This window comes from Eurytemora carolleeae, unplaced genomic scaffold (assembly GCF_000591075.1).
Source record: "Eurytemora carolleeae unplaced genomic scaffold, Eaff_2.0 scaffold299, whole genome shotgun sequence".
Taxonomy (NCBI): domain Eukaryota; kingdom Metazoa; phylum Arthropoda; class Copepoda; order Calanoida; family Temoridae; genus Eurytemora; species Eurytemora carolleeae.
In genome coordinates this window covers 90,913-114,325 of record NW_019396463.1, presented here as the reverse complement: position 1 = coordinate 114,325, position 23,413 = coordinate 90,913, and the positions used below count along the sequence as shown (strand labels likewise).

At 31.6% G+C, this 23,413-nt stretch overlaps 3 protein-coding genes and 1 long non-coding RNA gene across 5 annotated transcripts in view; 3 read left to right on the top strand and 1 right to left on the bottom strand.

The window, feature by feature from the left end:
- The window catches only part of LOC111703741 (facilitated trehalose transporter Tret1), a 9,373-nt gene extending 6,360 nt beyond the window's left edge, over positions 1-3,013 (bottom strand). For both annotated transcript variants that reach the window (XM_023475777.1, XM_023475778.1), the window contains exons 1-3: positions 2,864-3,013; positions 1,877-2,008; positions 333-500 (exon numbers count right to left, since the gene is read on the bottom strand). In XM_023475777.1, the coding sequence (XP_023331545.1) occupies positions 333-500; positions 1,877-2,008; positions 2,864-2,930 (367 nt within the window). In that variant the 5' untranslated portion in view covers positions 2,931-3,013. The remainder of the gene's footprint in view (positions 1-332; positions 501-1,876; positions 2,009-2,863) is intronic.
- Positions 1-6,471, top strand: part of LOC111703746 (NACHT and WD repeat domain-containing protein 2) — a 17,154-nt gene extending 10,683 nt beyond the window's left edge. The window contains exons 4-6 of the mRNA XM_023475784.1: positions 4,568-4,641; positions 5,794-5,849; positions 6,410-6,471. Of these exons, the coding sequence (XP_023331552.1) occupies positions 4,568-4,641; positions 5,794-5,849; positions 6,410-6,471 (192 nt within the window). The remainder of the gene's footprint in view (positions 1-4,567; positions 4,642-5,793; positions 5,850-6,409) is intronic.
- A 476-nt stretch (positions 6,472-6,947) lies between these two features.
- Positions 6,948-8,133, top strand: LOC111703749 (uncharacterized). The gene is made up of 3 exons (XR_002765680.1): positions 6,948-7,039; positions 7,617-7,679; positions 8,045-8,133. It is a non-coding gene; the product is annotated as an uncharacterized LOC111703749 (long non-coding RNA).
- A 216-nt stretch (positions 8,134-8,349) lies between these two features.
- Positions 8,350-22,927, top strand: LOC111703742 (NACHT and WD repeat domain-containing protein 2). The gene is made up of 16 exons (XM_023475779.1): positions 8,350-8,560; positions 10,049-10,145; positions 10,289-10,430; positions 10,938-11,046; positions 12,623-12,708; positions 13,656-14,034; positions 14,801-15,207; positions 15,425-15,617; positions 16,109-16,419; positions 16,786-16,878; positions 17,302-17,422; positions 18,685-18,787; positions 19,388-19,498; positions 21,181-21,223; positions 22,103-22,246; positions 22,750-22,927. The coding sequence occupies exons 1-16, from the start codon at positions 8,410-8,412 to the stop codon at positions 22,882-22,884; spliced, it is 2,625 nt and encodes an 874-aa protein (XP_023331547.1). The 5' UTR covers positions 8,350-8,409; the 3' UTR covers positions 22,885-22,927.
- The last annotated feature ends 486 nt before the right edge of the window (positions 22,928-23,413 follow it).

Below are 23,413 nucleotides of genomic sequence, written 5' to 3'. Positions count from 1 at the left end.
GCCTCTGGATACCAACACAGAATATATGCCAAAATTATAATAAATAGATACCAACACAGAATATATGCCTAAATTATAATAAATAGATACCAACACAGAATATTTGCCTAAATTATAATAAATAGATACCAACACAGAATATATGCCTAAATTATAATAAATAGATACCAATGCCTAATGTTCTTAAATGCCTACTTCGCTATAATATTGTAAGTGACCTCAAAGTTTTGAATGCCTGATTCATGATGCCTGAAGCCTGCAGGCATTGCGCGTTTTGGTAAATCAGGTTTACAGATTTGTTTTAATTTTAAAGTATTTAGTAACTAACATACCGGCCGAAAATCCGATGAGAATTCTTGAAATATATATTTGTAGAAGTGTAGTCCCAAAAGATATAAGCATCCATCCAACTCCAATAGGAACTGCTGTGATCATTAGAAATCTTTTTCTTCCAAGTTTTTCCATCATAATTCCAAAGATAGGCACTTGCAGCATAGCACCTGCATAACATTTAGTATCTAATCATGTGTCATGAATTTCAATTTTAAAATTAACTGATAAAATCTTTTTTAGTTTTTGAATCAATCCTACATTTTTTACATCCTCCTTTTACAAAATATATATATATATTTTACATCCTCCTTTTACAAACTATATATATATATTTTTCACATCCTCCTTTTACAAACTATATATATTTTTTACATCCTCCTTTTACAAACTATATATTTTTTACATCCTCCTTTTACAAACTATATATTTTTTACATCCTCCTTTTACAAATTATACATTTTTTACATCCTCCTTTTACAAACAATGTATTTTTTAACATCCTCCTTTTACAAACTATATATTTTTACATCCTCCTTTTTCAAACTATATATATATTTTTTTTTTTTAAATTTGCAACCTACTTTGTATACATGATTTTTACACAGAGTATATTATTGTACTTTTTAATACAACATGCACAGTGTAGAAAAATAAGACCAAAATTTTAAATAGATGATATAGGTGAAGGTGTGGAATTGGAATGCGTAGAAGAAAAACTAAAATGCAACATTAAAACAAGGAATTTGTGAGCGAAAAAGATTTTTTTTCGATAAAATTGTTTTAAAATACCCGTTCTTCCATCAAACAATTGTAGTTTTAGAGCTTTCAGTTGTCCTTGAAGTCTCATTATTTGAAGATCGCCCTGTACGGTAACCCTGTACGATAACCCTGTACGGTAACCCTGTACGATAACCCTGTACGGTAACCCTGTACGATAACCCTGTACGATGACCCTGTACGATAACCCTGTACGATAACCCTGTACGATAACCCTGTGCGATAACCCTGTACGATAACCCTGTACGATAACGCTTGTTTGTTCGAGTGTAAATACTAAATGCACAAATATTGGACTTCTCTGAGTTGAGAAAGGCATTGCTCCGATCACTTTGATTGGTAGCGTTTTTAAAATACTCTCTCATTGTTATAGAATTACGTCGAGTAGCTAAAATAATAGTTTTCAATACAATTTTTCCAGATGTGGTTTCATCTATGGACTGGAAGCGTATTTTCAAGTAAACCCCCATGACAAAGATGACAATGCCTGATTTACAAAGATACCATTGACACCTTAATCTGATCAAAGATTCTGTCGTTTTCATGACTCAACAAGTTCTAATTTTGATAATGATTAGACATGATTAGAAACGATCAGACATGATCAGATATGATCAGACATGATCAGACATGATCAGACATGATTAGACATGATTAGACATGATCAGAAATGAGTTAGCTACAGGGTACCATGTAGGGTAACTTGAAAATACGCATACCGTCCAGCTTTACTCTCATTAAAACAGTTTTATTTGTTAAATCTTACCAAGGGATAGAAGACTCCCAACCCATCCAGATTGCGCCAGAGTTATTCTATCACAAGGTTTTGAATCTACAGATAGTAGATCTGATAGTGCTGGACTACACCATCCCAGAGCAAGACCCATGTTCAAAGAACCTAATTCGTAAATGAATTGAGTCATTGCCACAAACTCGGATTTCTAATCCCTATATCTTTACATAAACTATAAAGTACTAGACTTCCTCGCACTAATCCCCGAGTTTAACTTTTAATTGTTGCTCTTTTATTGTGGAATTTGAAAAATCGGAATTTTTCAAGGCAAATATTTTTATTCTAACCAACAATCTTCCTATGGGTCACATAAGGTCCCATAACAAATTCGGGCCCTACTGATTGTGCCGTTTTGACGTTTATCGGTTACAAACAAACACTAAAACAAACAAGCAAAGTAAATCTATATATATGAATAGATGTTAGATCAAATAAAATAAAATTTGAAAAATCGAAGGTTTACATTACCAAGTTGCAAAGATAAGCTAACAAGTTCTACTGCATTTCATTTTTAGCTGCTGACATGACTTTCACCAGTAAAAAGACCAAAAACCGCTGAAAATCACAAATTCTTTTTCAATCTAAAGAAAGCTATCTGCAGGTTATGAACAAGATTTCCGTTAACCATCATATCATATGGAATGTTAAGTAATGTAGTTAAAATTGTTCTTTAAGAAATTGTAAAGATGATATACACCATGGAACGAACAGTTTTGGATAGTAAAAATGTTAAAAATGCTCTTTTCTTGGTAATAATCATGATCCATGCATATAACGATAACTTTTTGTCATAAACTCTGATTTTCTAATCCTTATATCTTTGCAAACTATGCATTATGTAGGATCAAATAATCTACGTTCGAAATATCAAAGGCTAACACCATCAGGTTGTGAACATATAGAAATTACAAAATTTGAGTTTGGGGATAATACTCAAATCTTTAAAAAAACGTTTGTCACCTGTTGCAACTCCAATTGTTAACAGAACCTGACGTAAAATATTTCTTCTCCTTAAAGCTATTTCCATTATTAAATCTTCTATTTAACAATTTTTAAGAATTTTTAAATTGGATTTATAAATTGCCGAGGATTTTAATGATACTGAATCCTTTTGTGGTTTATACTAAAAGCAAGCCACAAACAATATGCACAAATATAAATGTATGATTATGATTAGACTTGTTTATTTTTTCAAACTTTTCATATTTCATTTTTTATAATATTTATAAAATAAAATGGTATGAGGCATAGTTTATAATTTCAAATGTTCATCTTTTTTCTCCTTTCTCAATCTGCGCGTCCGCAGTTTCTCTTTTTCTTGCTTTGTCCGTCCATTTATGGCGCTGCTTTTGAAAGAATGTTTACGACTGTAGGGATGTTAACGTTTTCATTTTTTGAAAACGATAGTTTCGTTATGAAACGACGACGAACAATCGAAAAAGAAATGATCGTTCGTCGTTTCGTTAACGAGGAACCTTCTTTAACGATCGTTAACATAATTGTCATAAAATTTTTTTCTCAAAAACGATTTTTTTAAAAGCGATTTTTCAATAATAAACAATAGTATAAAAAAAGGTCGCAAACCGTTTTTATAAAAACGACCGTTTTCAAAAACGATCGTTATTCTTTTTCTAAAAGTTCAAAATGGTTGAAAAACTAAAAAAACGATTGTTTAACGATCGTTTTCAAAAAAAGATTAACAACCCTATTTACGAGTCGCTGTTTTTGTGCCATTTTAAGACAGTGCACGATCAACCATTCATTGTATGGATGTCCCCCTCTACGTTTAAAAAAAATGTTTTTTTTTGAATTGTAATAGCAGCCTCAGCTCTGCACATTCTGTCTGCTTGCATTTGCTATGTCACCCCTCCTAGAACTTCAAGTTAATTTCTATTTGCAGTGAGGGAGCAATAGCTTCACTGCTATGAACCACACATTTTTACTTTCCTGTACAAGGATGGTTGCTTTTCAACGAAAGATAATCAAGTGACCCACGCGAAGGTAATTTTGATGTAGGATCCAACAGAGAAATGTCCTCAAGTCTCATTTCGCTTCTTGTGAGAAGGTTAGGTGTATACTGTTTAGGTAGAGGAGAGTGGAGATGAGGATAAGGGTTTGTAGGAGTGGCGTATCAGGGATGTTTCGTTAAAATCACTCCATTTGTCCATGTGCTATACTGTTTCCCAGTCCAGCGGAATTCCTTAGGATGCATCGCATTTAGTGTGCACTGCTGCATGCAGAATGCGGAGTTGTCCCCTGTTAACAGCTCTGCTCAGGGAGCAGGGACAGGACTCTTCCAGAAAGGGCTCCGATCGCTAAGTGGAGTGGATATTAAACTGGATAAGTACTTGACATATTATAGCTAGTCTTTGTTATTCCTATTTCTTAGCTTTGTACCTCGGCCGAGAATATTCTGTAGTTAAGAAAAGAGGCTTGCTAATTGAGAATGGGGTTTAAGGCCACTTGGCCTTCCCTAAATAAATATGTTAAATATTTTTTTTTACAATAAATCTGTCTATACACGTCAATGTATTATGTAAACAAACAACGTTTCCCATATAATTAGTTCTAAACCTCCTCGTAAGCTCATACCTTGACTGTATGACAATAATCAGAAAAAATATCTTTGACATAGATATATATACTGTATATTTTCATATCAAGGAAGTGAAAAACTGCAAGATTAATTCTCTTGGACCCTCATTCATTCTTTTGCTTGGACAGAAATATGGATACAGGTATATCATGACAGAAATATGGATACAGGTATATCATGACAGAAATATGGCTACAGGTATATCATGACAGAAATATGGCTACAGGTATATCATGATAGAAATATGGATACAGATATATCATGATAGAAATATGGATACAGGTATATCATGATAGACATATGGCTACAGGTATATCATGAAAAAAATATGAATACAGGTATATCATGATATAAATATGGATACAGGTTTATCATGATAGAAATATGGATACAGGTATATCATGAAAGAAATATGGATACAGGTTTATCATGATAGAAATATGGATACAGGTATATCATGATAAAAATATGGATACAGGCATATCATGATAGACATATGGATACAGGTATATTATGTATAGAAATATGGATACAGATATATCATGATAGACATATGGATGCAGGTTTGTCATGATAGACATATGGATACAGGTATATCATGATAGACATATGGATACAGGTATATCATGTATAGAAATATGGATACAGGTATATCATGATAGACATATGGATACAGGTATATCATGATAGAAATATGGATACAGGTTTATCATGATAGAAATATGGATACAGGTATATCATGATAAAAATATGGATACAGGTATATCATGTTTAGAAATATGGATACAGGTATATCATAATAGAAAAATGGATACAGGTATATCATGATAGACATATGGATACAGGTATATCATGTATAGAAATATGGATACAGGTATATCATGATAGACATATGGATACAGGTATATCATAATAGAAAAATGGATACAGGTATATCATGATAGACATATGGATACAGGTATATCATGATAGACATATGGATGCAGGTATGTCATGATAGACATATGGATACAGGTTTATCATGATAGAAATATATTAATAATAAATGATTATTTTTGTTTTGATTGACAAAATTTATAAAACATCTTGAGTATTCCGTCGTATCATTAATTGAATGTTTTCTGAGGTTGGAAGTTTTTATGGAAGTTGCTACGAAAGCTTAATTCTATATTCAGAACTGAATCTTGATCTCTGGGACCGTCGATCAATAGAAGAGAGGAATAATTTCGTTATTTTGTAACAAAAAATCCTAAATCTGGGATAATTTGTATTATTATCTCTTTTATTTATTTAGGCCTTTACCTAGCGCAATACCAGTTCAACTTTTTAATCTAATTCTAGGCTCAATAGGTAAGATAAAATAGAAAAATTTTTGAAATTTAATGACTTTTAAAATCACCTTTGATAGATTTATAAATAGAATTTGGAATCCTATTTTATAATTTTTTAAGCATCAAAGTGTTTAGGGGGGGGGGGTCGGTTAGCAAGACTCGAAAACGAGCTATTGGGCTGCAGATATATTTTGTTTAACATCCGGTTAATCCGGTAGGTAATAATAATAAGAGTTCAGTTTCATTTTAAAAATATCATTATTATGTTGCTTATGAAAAGAGCAAATATTTAGAATTTTATCTTTTTGGGCTAATTTTGAACTATAATTCGATCGTGAAGATTATTGCTTCACAAAAAAGTTTTAGTCAAAAATCTAGTTTTTCGCCTAATCTTATACTTTTGAGAGAATATATAAAAGAAACGCAATCAAGGGTTTATAATTTTTGATTAAAAAAACATCTTTTCAATATAAATATTAATTCCGTTTAAAAGTAATAAACTCCAATCTTACTTTATGAATAAGAATATTAAAAATTTAAATAAACTTTTAACATCATTCATTAACATTTTTTTTTTAGAAAGTTTGAATATAATCAGCGGCGGGGTTCTTCTGCAAACTTGGTATAGGAAAGATAAATAAAATATATTTTTGAAAATAAAGGGAATTTTTGAGATTAATGAACAGGAAACAAATAAAGTTAATATTTAATAACAGTTTAATTTGTGTACAGAGTCCAAATTTAATGAATTTGAGCCGCGTCTTAAATTCCCCAAAAACCGGTTTCAATTGTGAGCCGGCTTAAATCTTGAAACATTGAATACGATTTTAAGCGGAACCAACAATTGAGACGCGCCTTAAATTTAGGCCGCGGCTCAAATTCTTAAATTGGCCTCAGGGACCTCATTTATTGAATTTCAGCCAGGTCACTGGATTGGATTGGAGGATTGGATTCAATAAATAAAAATTTGAACCAGGGCGCGGTTGGTAGTTCACCGAGCTCTTCAATTTATTAAATTCGGTCCCAAAATGGATAAAAAACTATTTCATTATTCTTTTCAACATTTTTAGTAATTTTTGATAATCATTGAAAAAAGTGAAAGATTGATTTTTATTGCTTGGTTTCTACAGAAAAGACACAAACTGTTTACCAAACCAAATGCTGCTACAGCCCATCAGCTCAATTCTATCAAACTTTATTAATAAACAGGTAGAATTTGACCGATTCAACTGATATTTTCAGATTTTCTTCTTCTTTGATTTTTTTACCGGCGCGGCGGATTTGTTTTATATGGAAAAGTATTAAAGGGAGTAAGGTAGTTGAACTGAGAATGCAGTGTTGTGGAAAACTTCTTTCGGATTCATTTGAGACATATTAAACTTTTTAAAGATCTGTAAATCCTGAGTTTGAGCGCAAATTCGACGTTCAAAACTCCTCCTTCAAATTATTTGAAAACCGAGCTCAATAAAGTATAGTTGTCCCTCTTCACTGTTTATCTTACGAAACATTAAAAAACTCATCATACAATTCGTTTTTCAAAATCAAAAACGATATTTTTTTCATATCATAAATACATCTCTCAGACGTAACTTTATTACGACCATAAATAGTAGGTATTCTAAACATAGACGATTTAATTTTCCATATTTATTGAGACACCCTGTATGAGTATTTTTAATAAGTAAACTATCCGGGTGAATATTAAACTTGAGACTACCAAGAACTATTTCTCTGAAAAATTAATGATCTAAAAACTTTTCTTTGAGACTAAATTAGTTCTATTTAGATTCCATCTTTACAAGCAGCTGATCAACAACAATGGTTCAGGATTCTTAAAGAATTGCAACAAGTAAAATCATAATTCAGTTTTTAACGAATATATTATGATGAAGATTCGTTTAATACACAACTATTTTGAAACTCTATGGCTACTATATTATCTCGTCGTTCGCACTGTTTACGGATATTTTTAAATATTTGTTTTGTGAGTTTTTTATTTAAAAAAAAAATATTTTTATCCATCGACCTTTCAAATTGATAGGCCGGCCAAACTACTAGCCTCCGCCAAATTGTAAACATAATTTTGAATATTTTCGAAAATTTACATTTGAAATAGATAATTTTTCTCTAATCCGTTTAATGCAGTATAACGCGTCTTTATAAAAAGTTGCAGTTTTTTTATTTTGTTTAAATAATTTAAAAATTAAATTTTAGGTGTTTTCTCAGGTCGCTGATCACCTATTTACAACAAAACAAATATCAAAAGAGGCGAGTAATCAAAACAATATTGATATAAACAGAAAAAATATTAAACAAATTTTGAATTATTTTCATAGAAAAAATTGATTTTGTCGATGAAATGTATAATAACAAGGCTTATGGGGTGCTGCGTGACTTTTGTCTGTAAGTTGCTTTCATTGCGAATATGTAATAAAAAAACTAATTTTACAGATTTTCTTGTTTTTAAAATTAGTTTTAAAACTCGGAGAACAAAATTAACCAACCAACGAAGAGCCAAATATAATCAATTATTTATTCAGATTGCATACGATCCATCTAATTTGTTTGTTTAGGAGAATATGAATTTAAAGATGTCTGTAGTTGAACGTGAGATTTGTCAAGGGATTGCTGGACATGAAGACAGTAAATCTCATTGTCTCACCTTCTCCCGGGTTATCAAGAATATCAGTTTTGCCGAGGGGTCCAGAGCACACCATTTTCTAGATATAGGTAATCTATATATACAGTGAAACCCTTAATAACGAATACATCGAAAGGATTCATCAAATGTCGTATTCTTCACTTTCTGATAATGGAATGTTGCAGATATTTAGTTTTTTTTGATTAAATGATTATATGGAACTCTTTAAAACTGTTCCCGCATATTCATGGCTATTTATCTATTTTCGCAAATACTGAAATTTACGTAATATAGTATAAAACTCATTGAAAAATTGTCAAGACGACATTTGATAAATTCTTCCGATGTATTCGTTATGAAGGGTTTCACTGTATATACTTGTCTGTTTATTTGACTGTAGGCTTGTTTCCATTAAACGTCAAAATTGCGGAACCGATCGGGTTCAAATTTTGTGTGGGACTTCACATGACACCATAGGAGGGTTTATGTATACTAAGAATTAGCTAAAATTGTCTCCAATAATTTGAACTTTCATAAATTTTGAAAATTTCCGAAATTAAAAACTGTAAATTGTTTTATCGAAAAGAAAATGCTTAAAGATTGAGTAACAATTAAAAGTTGAAAAAGAAGATGGGCGCGAATGCCCCGGATATCATATTACCGTAAATAAAAAATCCTTCATAACTTAGAACTTTTGAACCCATTTTCAGGTATTCCTATTATGAGAAGACCTTTTGTATTTGAAATTTATAATTTTTTTGGTCTTTGAATTTTAGTACCGTAGTAGGCGATTGCATCAATATAATGAAGACGACTTTTTTATTGAAGTTTTGATTGTTTACACCCTTTTAATTAATTATAAGAAAGTCGCCTCTTTATTGTGTAGATATATGCGCCGAAAACTGCATGAAAGTATAGATTCAATCTTTTATCTTTTTCTGGCAGATTTTAAATTAGAGATTTTCTCAATTTTTTATTTTAAACATTTGCCATTCTTTCCATATGTATGTCATTGTCAACCTTTGACCCAGACAGAAGATATATGAAGAAAAAGAAAGACCCAAAAACGATCCTATACAACTTTGCAAAAACAAACGTGTTTTAACAATCTCGTTCTTGAATCGGTTTTGAATCCTTCTCTTTTTTTAGGAGAAAGATTAATAAAGTTTAATAAATAAGTTCAATAAAACCAAACTTTAACATTCCAGGCTTTTAGGCCCATCTTCTATTTTAACTTTTAATTGTAGCTGTATCTGTGAGCATATTTGTACAGTATTAAAAAAAAGTTTGCAAATTTAAGAATATTGTTTTGCGCATTTTCAAAATTTTACAAAATTAAAAAACTTTTAATTTGATCATTCATAAACCATCCTTGGGGTCACGTGAGGCCCCACACAAAATTTGGGCCCGATCGATTCAGCCGTTTTGACGTTTATTGGACACAAACAAACAGACAGACACCCAAGCTAAATTTTTATGTAGATATACATATATAGATATCTTGGTTTTATAAAATCTAGGAAACGATTTACAACCCAGAATGATTGAAAAATAGTGATAATAGTTTAAATTGTCAGGTGCTGAAGGGAATCCAGAAAGAATAGCAGCTGATTATATAACCCAACTCAGGGATACTACTCTTCCCAATATTCTGTATTCAAAAAATATTTTTAGGTAAAAACATAAAAGTTTTGAAATGAATTAAGATACTAAAACAAAGAGAAGTAATTACTATTTTTGTTAGAATTATACACAAACAATTCTTTTGCTCTAAACTACCATACAAAAATGTACAATAACTATCAATTGTGCTATAGGTATGAACTAGACTGGATCGGAACTAGTGGTATAAGTGCTGAGACCCATCAACCTTATCTAAATCAGTTTGTCAAGGATCTATACAGAGGGGTCGTCAAGCAGATTGAGAGAGGAATAACAAAACTAGATAACACAGAACAGGTATAATAAGATGTTTCCAAATGAAAACTTATTTTTATTGTGTGCAATCGTTTATTATGACCGTCAACTTCGCACATGTACCACTACACTGAAAACAATTATGGAGTTATCCTTTTTTTCCTACTGAAAATTGATACTATGTATAAATGTCTACAGGGTAACATTCTAATTGTGAATTAGACTCTTTTAAATAGCATTTCGGTTGAAATTAAGTTCACAGTCCCTTTAATTGTTACAGATACAAACTTTTCCAATAGCACATTTTTTTTGCGGGTAAAATAGTTTATTATTTCCGGCAACCTAATTTCAAGTGACCCTCTAGCTATTTAAAGAGTGATATACCCAACTTTCAATGGTTTCTCTAAATCTCTTTTAGAAAAACTTAAGATAAAACAATAACTTTAACTGCAAAAAATAACGATATTACCCTCAATGATACGGAGATAAATGTTTTAAATTAGAATTTGGCTTGAAATAAGTCCATACCCCCATTGATGCAAAATTCAGGGTGTGTTAACTAAAGAACTTCAGACTCATTTATGGAAACTAAAGAACTCTTTGTTGTGGAGTGTTCCTAGAGAAACAGAATTGGATAATATCAAGAAATATATTACAGGTATGTTATTTGCTCTAATAAAAATTAATCTACATGTTTATTTGAAAATAAGCTCTTGGGAATTTATTGATTTACAGCGAGAAGCAGTTAAACAATTTAGATTTCGTTGAATCCCCTCTCTTTAACTCAAAGGAACTGTAGGCGTAATTTTAAGTGAACCTCATTTTTAAGAAGGGGTATGCCTAGTTCACAAGGGTACCCTGTAAACCGTTGTCTGCTCACTGATTGCAGAGTAATCTGTGTGTTTGTCTCTTAAAATATTGTTCAAATTACCGGAAAATTACAGCAGTGGAGAGTGTACACTAGGCGTACAGTGTGAATCTAGCTACACAGCTAACTTTACATTTTATCGAAATTTCCGGATCATCTAAAATGTCCAATGCGGCTTTTAAAATTTAGATAAACATATTGTAAGCATGGAGAAAGGTTTACTTTTAAATAAACTGTAGTCAACAATAGCAGTGGGACAGATAACAAATCATCTCATCTATCGTGTAGGGAGATTTAGCCGTTAGAAAACATGTTTAAACACATGGAAAATCAAAGCCACCGTTGGACCAGGAATTCAATCTAAATTCACGCCAATAGGCATGAGACACGACTTGACATGAGGTTGGGAAAACTAGGATCGGCCTCTGCTAAATCCGAAATGAAAGTTAGTTATCACCAAGAGTCGGAAGACGGAAGATTAACTCTTCGTACGAGGCGAATGAAAGGCAGAGAGTCTGTCAGAGAGCTCCGGCTATCCATTTATTTGTAAATGTTTTACTCGTAAATACATTTTTTCCTTTACTCTGTAGATTTACTCCCATGCAGTTGTCAGGCCATAGATTTACTTCATTTCAAACCACTTTTTAATGGTAACAATCAGGGGCGTAAATAAGGATTCTGTAGGGGGGGTAAATATTTTTAATTTGGCGCGCGAAGCGCGCCGAATTTTTTTTTACCCCCCCCTAGAAATTTTTTTACCCCCCCCTAGAAAAATATCATGATGTATATCAAATTATTGGTTTTAAATAACCCCAATAACCCCCCTTATTTACGCCACTGGTAACAATTATTATGTTTTGCAACTTCTAGAAAGTTAATGTTAATAATTTTCAAATATAAAACAGCTTGCATAAAAGTTTTTCGCAATTACATGTATTTCTGCAGATACATACAAATCAGTCTGTCATCCCTGATCAGTCAAGGGTTTAAAGAGCAACAACACGCTACTCTACCTTCTACAGACACATAACAGAAATGGTTCAATAATACACTTACATGGTTCAACGAAATATATATTACTAGGCTTTTAGCCATCTTCTACTTCAACTTTTAATAGTGCAGCTCTGTCTGTACGGATCTTCTCTCGATAAAACAATAACAAAAAATGTTCAAAATTTAACAAAAATCAAAACATTTTAGACACATTTTTTTGTTTTCAGCATCCAGGAACCTTCCCCGGGGTCATCTGAGGTCCCACACAAAATTTGGGCCGGATCGGTTCAGCCGTTTTGACGTTTATTGGTTAAAAAAACAGACAGACAGACAAAGTAAATATATAAATACAATTTACTAATCTTGAAATTAGGTGACTCTGGATCTAGTATGGTTGTGTATGGTGCATCTGGAAGTGGAAAAACATATCTTGTTTCTCAAGCAGTTCATGGAGTTAAGGTTAGTATTCATAGAACACGGTTCACTAGATTGAAGGAGAAGAACAAACTCTAATTTTCTAATCCCTATATTATTTCAATCTTTAATATTGCAAACTTTGAATTATGTTAGATCAAATGAGCAAAATTCAAAATATATAAGGTTTGACCGTCTGGTTAAAAAAAATGTAGGGATTCAAAATCTTGAGTTTGTGGCAAATCCTCAGTTACTTTACTGGTACGTATTTGTGACCTCTTTGTTCCTTTTTTAATTTAACGCATAAATATGAGAAAAACTATTTTTTTGGTTACATACTATGCAGGTCTTTAATAAGAGAAGTGATGATTTAAAACAAGATTTATATCTCATGTCCAATTTACTTTTCTCGACGTGAGAAATAATCATGCCAAGGACTTACCCAATCCAACTTCTTAATTAAAACATTTCTATCATTTTCCAAACCCAAAATATTCCTTCTCAGTAATTTTCCAAATAAATGATTTTCCAACAATTTCCCAAAAATACAAACTCATGCCATGATTCCAAATGAAGGATTTTACAAAAATACAAACTCATGCCATGATTCCAAATGAAGGATTTCACAAAAATACAAACTCATGCCATGATTCCAAATGAAGGATTTCACAAAAATACAAACTCATGCCATGATTCCAAATGAAGGATTTCACAAAAAAATAATTCCAAGTTTAGAACTTCCAAAGCATAACAGTCTCAATAAAAAAAAAACAATTTTCTTAATGTACAAATTTTTATGGATTTTATTTTTTTTGAATTAGGAATATCGCAAATAATAACTACCCAATATAAATTTCACAAAGTGACAAATTTTCAAGCTAGGAAATCTTAAATAAGTAAATTTTTGAATATAAAATTTCAATCAAAAGTTTAAATATAAAAATTTCCTGTATAAAGCTTAAGCCCATCTACACCAAACTACTTTTTTGTAGAACTGGATTGGATGTGATAGACCTCTAATAATGGTTCGAATATTGGGTATATCTCCTTTAAGCAGTTCAGTGAAAAACCTGCTAACAACCCTGTGCAAGCAGATATCATACAATTTTGATCTGTCCTACGACGACATACCACAGGAAATCATCCCGCTGAAAACTTATTTTAAAAGCCTTCTCAACTATGCTTCAGTGAGAAATCCTATAATTATATTTCTCGACTCCTTTGAAACCCTGTTCATTGATGAGCATAACAACGGTGCCTCCTGGATACCTAATCCTTTGCCAAAATATTGTAAAATTATAATTTCGTTCCTTCAAGAGGAAAACAACGGAGCTAGAGCTAAAGAAGAACAAAAGTTTATTACTGCATTAGGTTAGTCAGATTTTAAATTTTCAATCTTAAACTTAAATTAACTTCAAATGGGTTCAAGGATTTGTTTTCTGAAAATAGATATATTTGACAAAATTTAAGATATAAGTTTAAACAGAGCTGGGAACTCTTGTATTGTGGATATTGAGGTCAATACTTGATCTCATTCTTTTCTTAAAGGGACTTTTCGCGAAAAATAAAAGGGGTATAGGCTTACGGCGAAAAAAATCGCTTTTGATCGCTACTAATCTTACTAATCCATACAAAATGAGAAAGTTGTAACATACGACTGGGACTGAAAAAAAATTAATTTAATATCAAACAAATCATTTAGATATTAAAACCTATAGTCAACGATTATTTTTCGACGCATTCTAATACAGTTGTATTATGTATTATGTTTTTTTTTATACAATGCACTTGAAACAACGCTAGGTGTCTCTCTCACGTGGAATCATTAGGAACATCGAAAGCAAAGACACCTCGGACAAACTAATCCGTGTTTAAGTGCATTGTATATAAAACAAATACGCAATATTATGAAATATACACTGTACACAAATGCGTCGAAAAATAATCGATTATTACAGGTTTTAATATCTAAACATTATTGATCTAAGAAAGGGTTTGAGTCGGTTGTGAATCGATCATTGTCATCTTTTCTTGGAGGTTCACTTAAAATTACGGTTTACAGTGACACAGTCCCTTAAGTCTAGTATAATATGTTGGATTGAATTTTACCATAAAAATATTTAAATTTTATTTTCAGGGGCTGCTGGGGAAAATATTCTCCATATCAGTAATTTTTCCGATAATTTCCCAGAAATCCTGTTCCAAAAATGGAACGAAATAGCGAGGAAGAAACTATCTAATTATCAGTGGCGCGTAGTAATGAATGCTGCAGCTTCGTGCCCCACCCCTCTCTTCTGTAAGATCGCCTTTGCTGAAGTGTTAAAGTGGCGAAGTTACACTCCGAAGGAGAATACTTTCATCTGTAGTACAGTTCCCACTAGTATAGCACAGCTATTTACTTCTTTAGAGACCAAGTACAATTGTACCCTAGTAGAGCACTCCTTGGCATATATATCAGCTGCTAAATATGGATTATCTGAATCAGAACTAGAAGATATTCTATCTTTAGATGATATTGTGCTCAATAGTATTTATGCACACCAGGTACCCATTTTTCAGTCTCAGACAATAAATTAATAAATAAATAAAGTACTTCAAAATTGAAATAATTTTCACTTTTGAATTTATGGAAGTTAAACTTTATAGTTCATTAAAAATATTAAAAGTTTATGGGATCTTAAAGGGCAAGTAAATTTTGAAAATAAAAACTTTTTAAAACAGAAAATTGTTGGAAATATTAATTTTAACCTTGCAAATTTAGATACCTGCAAACCGACGTCTTCCAACAATATTATGGTTAAAAATCAGGCGAGATCTTGGAGAATTCCTCTCCGAGTTTCTAGCAGATGGAGTTTGTGTCTTAAATTGGGCGCACAAGCCCTTTAAGGATGCTGCTCTGAACAGATACTTTAAATATCCCAAGGTTGTGAACCACTACTACAACATGTTATCTGGTTAGTTTATTATCTAGTTAAAGGGACTGTTGTTATTATTTCATTTAAACTTTTATTTTAAGAGTGGCTGGCATGTTCTATTTTTAAAAGTGCTTTTTAAATCTAAATTTAAACAATAATCCTCACTTTTCAGGCTCAAAAACTGTTTAATTCTTATTGTTGCTCTCTCCTTATAGAGTAACTTGAAAATAATCAATTTTTAAAGAGGAAATGATATCTCATTCAGCCTTGATCAGCAAAGCTTTGAAATAATTCGAATTTGCGACTATATTCATGAAGGGTCCCTTTAAATAAGGTCAACAATCTCTTTAAAAAGTAAAATTGCAATTTTTAGAATTAAGAAAAAAATGAGGCCCCCAAAAAATTATATGTTGATATTATTCTTATATGCATTAAAGATGTTTAACAACATAATTTAAAATTTTTCACGGAAAAAACCTCTTTGAAAACAATATTTTTCATCTTATTTATAAATTTTATTGTTTTGTTAGATTTCTTTCTTGGAACATGGAGCTTAGGAAAGAAAAAACCTTTCCCCTACACTCAAGTTCAAAGACAAAGGCTTTTTATTAAAGAACAATCGTCCGAAGCAGACAGAAGAGTTTCTCCTCAGCCGTTATTTTATACCAACCTGGACGGAGTTATTTCAAGATTCAATCTTAGAAAATTCTCCGAGCTACCTCATCACTTGATAAAAGCAAAAAGGTTTGAGGATTTGTTCACTCAAGTGCTTTTTAATTATGAGTGGCTTCATGGCAAACTATCAGCGTTCCCCTTAGAGTTTCTTTTATCAGATTTCCAGGTAGGGATATGAGTCGCTTTTACTTTTCTAAAAAACCGAACTGATCGTTTCGTTAACGACGTGAAAAATATAAACCAAATCGTTTCAGATGATCGTTAATGATCATGAACGTAATTTGTTATTTTTTTAAGTTGGATGATTGGTCACAAACGTTAAAATCACCATTCAAGCACATCTATTACTGCCGAATTTTAAAAAAATCTTATAAAATTGAAATGTAAATTGACAATTTTTTAATATCGTCGTTTTGTTTTTCGTTTTCAAAGGGTGAAAACGATAAAAAGTTCGTTCGTAAGGTTTGACCTTTTTTTAAACTAAGAAAAGTTCGTTAGTTTTTATAAAAACGATTAAAACCCCAATGTGCAGGATACTCTAGATGCTCTAGAAGATGCTGATTCTAAAAGGCAGGTTCTGCTTGTAGCTGATGCCCTCAAGTTGGGGGGAAATATATTATCCAAGGTAAATAAAAGCTTAAACAAATTACAACCCGCCCCCCGCCACCCGCCACCCGGCCACACCATAGAAGTGCTAGCGAGCTATAGGGAGGGGGCCTAACTTAACGGGATTAAGAGGAAGGTGCTGATTGTAGGGGAACAGACTACAGACCTCCTTTTTTTAACGCCTTTGAAATTATGATTCAAGATTATATTTTAAAGGCATGAATCTGATTTCGGAAATTTTCTATATTTTATGAAGAGTGTCAGTTAACAAAATCTGGTTAATTCTAATTTTATAATCTAAGAAGATTTAATATTGCTGATAAATTTTCAAAAAAGAAAATTTAATATAACAATATTTGTTTTTATCGATTGTTTTCTGGTGGTATCTGCACTCTGCTGATCCTGTTATCTAATATGTGAACATTCCCTTTTTTATGTTTAGATTCCTGACAACCTTGCCTCCCAGCTTATCGGAAGATTACTGCCTGAAATATGGAACTTCCCTGACATTAAGGAGTTGATTAGACAATGTGACAAGATTAGCCCGCTTCACAATGCTCTAGGTAATTAGATTCACAATGCTCTAGGTAATTAGATTCACAATGCTCTAGGTAATTAGATTCGCAATGCTCTAGGTAATCAGATTCACAATGCTCTAGGTAATCAGATTCACAATGCTCTAATTAATTAGATTCACAATGCTCTAGGTAATTAGATTCACATTGCTCTAGGTAATTAGATTTACAATGCTCTAGGTAATCAGATTCACAATGCTCTAGGTAATTAGATTCATAATGCTCTAGGTAATTAGATTCGCAATGCTCTAGGTAATTAGATTCACAATGCTCTAGGTAATCAGATTCGCAATGCTCTAGGTAATTAGATTCGCAATGCTCTAGCTAGGTAATTAGATTCACAATGCTCTAGGTAATTAGATTCACAATGCTCTAGGTAATTAGATTCGCAATGCTCTAGGTAATTAGATTAGCCCGCTTCAGAACAATTTAGGTAATCAAATTACCCCGCTTCGCAATGCTTTAGGTAGTGATGTGCCTTCGGGTTGTTAGTTTTTAGGTCGTTTTTTGTTTACATTTTTTTTTCATGGTCAAAATTTAGCATAGTGTAACAAAAAGAAATGTATTCTAAATTGTGTATTTTAAATATTACTTTATCTTGCACTAGGTGAAATGTTAGCCCTAACAGCAGCACTATACAAAAAACGACTGAAGAACGACAAAGAAACAAACGTGTTGTAACAATCGTTTATCGGATCGTTTTAGGACTTTTTATTTTTTTATGTCAAAGTGTAATGAAATCAAAGTTTAACATAATTGCAGTTTTGAAAGCTTCGAAGTTTATTATTTTTTTTTCTGAAAGCTATCAAAAACGATTTACAATACTAGCTCTAGGTAATTAATTATAAATTAGTGTCGTGTCGATTCACTACAGTAACCTTCGAACCTTCGACTAATCAAGAAAGACGGACTAGTAATTGTTAAACACTTTTTTTCAAGGTCTTTTGTTTTTTAAAATATAAATATTTACTCTCTATAGAAGTCACAGGAAATAAATGTTTGCATTAAAATTTCTGCCAACCGTACTGGACAGTGGACATAGAATATTGGGAGTTTTCGAACAATATATTAAACTTCAGCTGTATGCTATCTTATAACACTCCAGTTCTTCGGAAAAAAGATACACATACAGACGTCTCTGCCCTCGGTAATCTTTTAAAGGTTTAAAGGGTACCGTTGTAAATCAGGCACCTTTGAAATTACTCTTCTTTAATGAAAATGTTTTTGTTTGATTATTTTGTTGATGTTAGTTCCAATCCGGCATTGTCTTCTATCCCCCGGGGGTCCTATGAAGTTTTCTCTTGAAGGACATCAGTTTGCAATCTTTGGATATTCTCTTACATCAGACTGCAGGTAAACAATATGAACAATCTTTCTTTTCTGTTTGTCTGTCTATTTATATAAAAAAACGTTAAAACTTTGCGGGCCCGTAGAAGGTCAAAATTGAAAAATTTTTTCTAGAAGAATCTAGAATTAGTAAAATTTTAGAAGTTGATCAATGTTAACAGAAAAATCCGTAAGATTTTGAGTTTTGCAACTCTAAAGAAGAAGAGAAGCTTGAAAAGCAACATTTAAGCGCTAAAAGCCTAGTATAACATTTTCAAAACAGAATGTATGAATACATGTTAACCAACTCGTATTATTTAGAAAAATTTGAGAATTAAATTCCAAAGGAACTGATTTCTCTTCTCATTCATCTTATTTTCTAATCCTTACATATTTGCAACCTATAGGAGTTAGGAACCAACTCAATTGAATACGAGACTTATCTGAACCACTGCTCTTTTGTGCTGGTTCAAGTTTAAATCAAACAAAATATGAAAAACCATATTAATAACACATTTAAAACTTATCTATTGCTTGAGAAAATAATTTAAGTTAGATTACGGGTTCTACGGTTCTACACTACTAGTCAGAAAGATTTTTTAAAAACTAAATAACGAAATTGTTTAGATATGTAATCTCTGTGTCAAACAAGTTTCTAACCTGGGATCTGGGATCCAGTGAGGTCTGTAGGGATGTGGATCCACATATTGAGGGATTAATGCTTGGTCTTGCTCTCAGGTAAAGGATCTAGGATCCAATGAGGTGTGTACTGTGTAGGGATCATGAATCCACATATTGAGGGATTAATGCTCGGCCTTGCTCTCAGGGAAAGGATCTAGGATCTAGTGAGGTCTGTATGGATGTTGATCTTCATTGAGGAATTAAAGGGAGTGACCGGCAATGTATGGTAGTTGAACTATGAATGTAGTATTGTGGAGAAATTTTTAGGAATCATTTTAGAACTATAAGACGTTTTTACGTTGCATATTTGTTCAGCAAGAGCGCAACAATCTTTAAAATCCACATAGATTGTATATTTTTGAGGGATGGTTTTGATAATCGTTTAAATAAAATTCAATAACGACGACGAAAAATGTTGTCAAAATTCGACAGTAAACAAATTAGTTGTTTAGGAACAGGTTGAGAGAATAAGTAATCTTTTTCAATTAAAGGTTTCTGTAATGTCTCATTGTTCCCAAACATCTTCTGTAGATTTCCTAGAATTTTTATTGAAAAGACAACACTTATAATTGTTTTAGAAAGAATAAGAAATTTAATATGATGATGAAAAAGAAATAGTTGATTATAACATTGATTTATTGAGAAAATATGTTTAATTAGTTTTCTGTAGAATTTAGATTTTTGTCGTTGTTGTTTAATAATTTTTAAAATATTGATTCTCTATGCGTAACACCCAAATGGATGATTTTGAACGTTGACTTTACGCTCAAGTTTAGTAATTATACATCATTAAAACGTTTTATATGTCTCAAATGAATCCTAAACAATTTCTCTACAATACTACATTCTCAGAACAACTACCATACATTGCCGGTCACTCCCTTTAATGCAAGGACTAATCTCAGGTAAAGGATCTAGGATCTAGTGAGGTATTTATAAGGGATCATGGATTCAAGGATTAATGATCGGTCTAGCTCTCAGGTATAAGAGGGATCTAGGATCTAGATCATGAATGTATTCACAATCCACATATTCAGAGATTGAAAATGTAAAAAACGAAAAACTCCCTGATTTTTCAATTAGTTTTCCAACGAAAAGAAATGTTTTATGGAACGAACGCATACTATTTCAAATTTAAAAGTAAAGTTCGTAAATTGTACAAACAATTGGCTATTATTTGATACACCTGTCCAGTGTCCATTACATTAATTTAACTAACTATATTAAAAAACTTAAGATTATACATAAATCCACAACTTTCTTTTAAAAATATAATAAAATTGCATTTATTAAAAAGTTTCAATTTTAGAAGTTTAATTCATACCTGATGTAAAAGATGTATGATTTGATGTAAAAAAAGCTTTCCGTTATTGTAATTCTGGGAAACGGATTTTCACAATTTTCTCGTTAGAAACGTCCATTATGGCATTGATCCATCCTAATGTGTCGAAATCAACCTGAAACCCTTTGATTTTTTTAACACTCCCTTTAAGTTAAAATGAATAGTATGAATCTAAAGAATAGATACATTAAAGAGAAATATGAATAAACTGTTAAGTGAGAATAAATTATATTAATTCACAGAAAAAATTTAATTAAAATATTTAAATAATAACAACAAAAGATGATAATAATAATAATGAAAATAAAACAGATGATGAATAGTACAAATATTGACAATAATGAAGATATCATAAATTTGTTACAACTTTAGTTTGTTTATAAAATACTTTATTCAGTAAAGACAACAGATATGCTGCTGCTTATACAAGTATTAATCAGGTAACGGGGAATTTTTTTCTGAAAACTTTGTGAATGGACTTCAAACCTACCTCCCACCACTCTCCTAACTTCAAGAATTTGTAAAAACAAGGTTATATATTTTTCAGAAAAAGTCCAGGTGGGAGCTGGGGAGCACTTAAAACTTAAAACTATAAACAAAATACATCCTGTCCGCATCATAGATATATGGTGCGCATAAATTTTGATCTTTCATTCAAAATCCTTTAAAAAAAACAATCAAAATAAGATATATGCAAATACGAAAAATCCCCAGTTTTCGGATGAAAATGAGTTCCAAAGTAAGCCTAACTGACTTTTAACCATGGAATCCCTTATTTACCGTGGCGGGGGAAGGAATCCAAGGATATAGATTTTTTGATTCAATATTTTGTACTAGATGTAATGTACTCCAGGTTGTTGTACTAGATGTAATATACTTCAGTTTGTTGTACTCGATGTAATGTACTTTAAGTTGTTGTACTAAATTTAATGTACTTTAGGTTGCTGTACTGGATGTAATGTACTTCAGGTTGTTGTACTATAGATGTAATGTACTTCAGGTTGTTGTACTGGATGTAATGTACTTCAGGTTGTTGTACTAGATGTAATGTACTTCAGGTTGTTGTACTGGATGTAATATACTTCAGGTTGTTTTACTAGATGTAATGTACTTCAGTTTGCTGTACTAGATGTAATGTACTTCAGTTTGTTGTACTAGATGTAATGTACTTCAAGTTGTTGTACTAAATGTAATGTACTTTACGTTGCTGTACTGGATGTAATGTACTTCAGGTTGTTGTACTAGATGTAATGTACTTCAGGTTGTTGTACTAGATGTAATGTACTTCAGGTTGTTGTACTAGATGTAATGTACTTCAGGTTGTTGTATTAGATGTAATGCTCGGACAGTGTATGATAATAGAAGGACCATTAGACCGGTCTGATGAGATAGTTGGACTGTTTATAGTAGAGAATACTATTGTAGTTTACAACAGCCATTACTGGAGGAGATTCAGTTTAAAGGTAATTCATTAAAAAGGGATTGTCTCTGATTAGGATTTCTTTTGTAAAGCGCTTAAAATTAGAGAAGAATAAATCCAATAAATAATATTTTTTCATTACAGCCCCCCCCCCCACCGGTCTTTTACGGCTAAGGTCAATGTGAAACTGAATGGGCACCTTCAGATTTTGAATTTAATCTCAGGGATTGATTTAATCTCATCGATTGACAGAAGAGTGAACGATAAATACATTTAAATCTTAATCTTTCATCAACTCATCAGAAGTATTAATGAAAATTGTGTTAAAAAAAATAAAATATAAAATAATTATGAAACATTCAATTTAAAAAACATCTGATCTTAAAACCTGATAAAAACAAAATTTTGATTACTCTTTGAAAGTGGCTTGTGCAAATCTTCATGTAAAAGAGAAAATAAAGAAAATTAACTAAATGTAATCACTTTATAGCTAAAGGGTACCATGGCACTTAAATTTCTTATTTAAGAAAAAAAAAATATTTTTAGGGAAAGAGTATTGAAGAAGAATATTTTGCTGTTGCTCTGCCTCAGATTCTAGAGATGATATTCCTGGATGTAGAACATTATATTGCAGTTTTCTGGTCGGGAGATGAGGAATTCATTGATAGGAATCCTTTTTAAAAGTTTGATTTTTTTCTTACTTATGTCTTTTTTCATTCTTAATTGCTTCAATATGTATCGTTAAATTTAGTAAAATCAGGTGTTTTGACAATTATGAGAGTATCAGGTTTTCTGCAAAATTTAAATAATCGCATTTTTCCTTTTTTCATTATTTAGAAATTATTGTTGACAATTTTTAAAAAACAGCGATTTTCTCAAATAAAGTTTTACTTTTTGACAGAAACCTATTTTTGGATAATTTGGGGTTTCAACTTTCATTTTCTCTTCGTTTCTTGATATGTATCGTTTAATTTTGTTTAACAGCTCAGCAGCTTGGTTTTAGTTTAAAAAAATCAAAATTTTGTTTTCAACTTTTTCTTTTTCTTTGCATTCGATTTCTAATCGGAATATAGTTTGGTTTATTGACGCAACATCTATATAATGTCCAGGAATGTTAAAATCTTAAACAAGTGGTAAGGCATCTAATGTATGTTATGTATGTATACTTTGTAAATGTCTGCTTGTTTTTTTGTACCCAATAAAAGGTAAA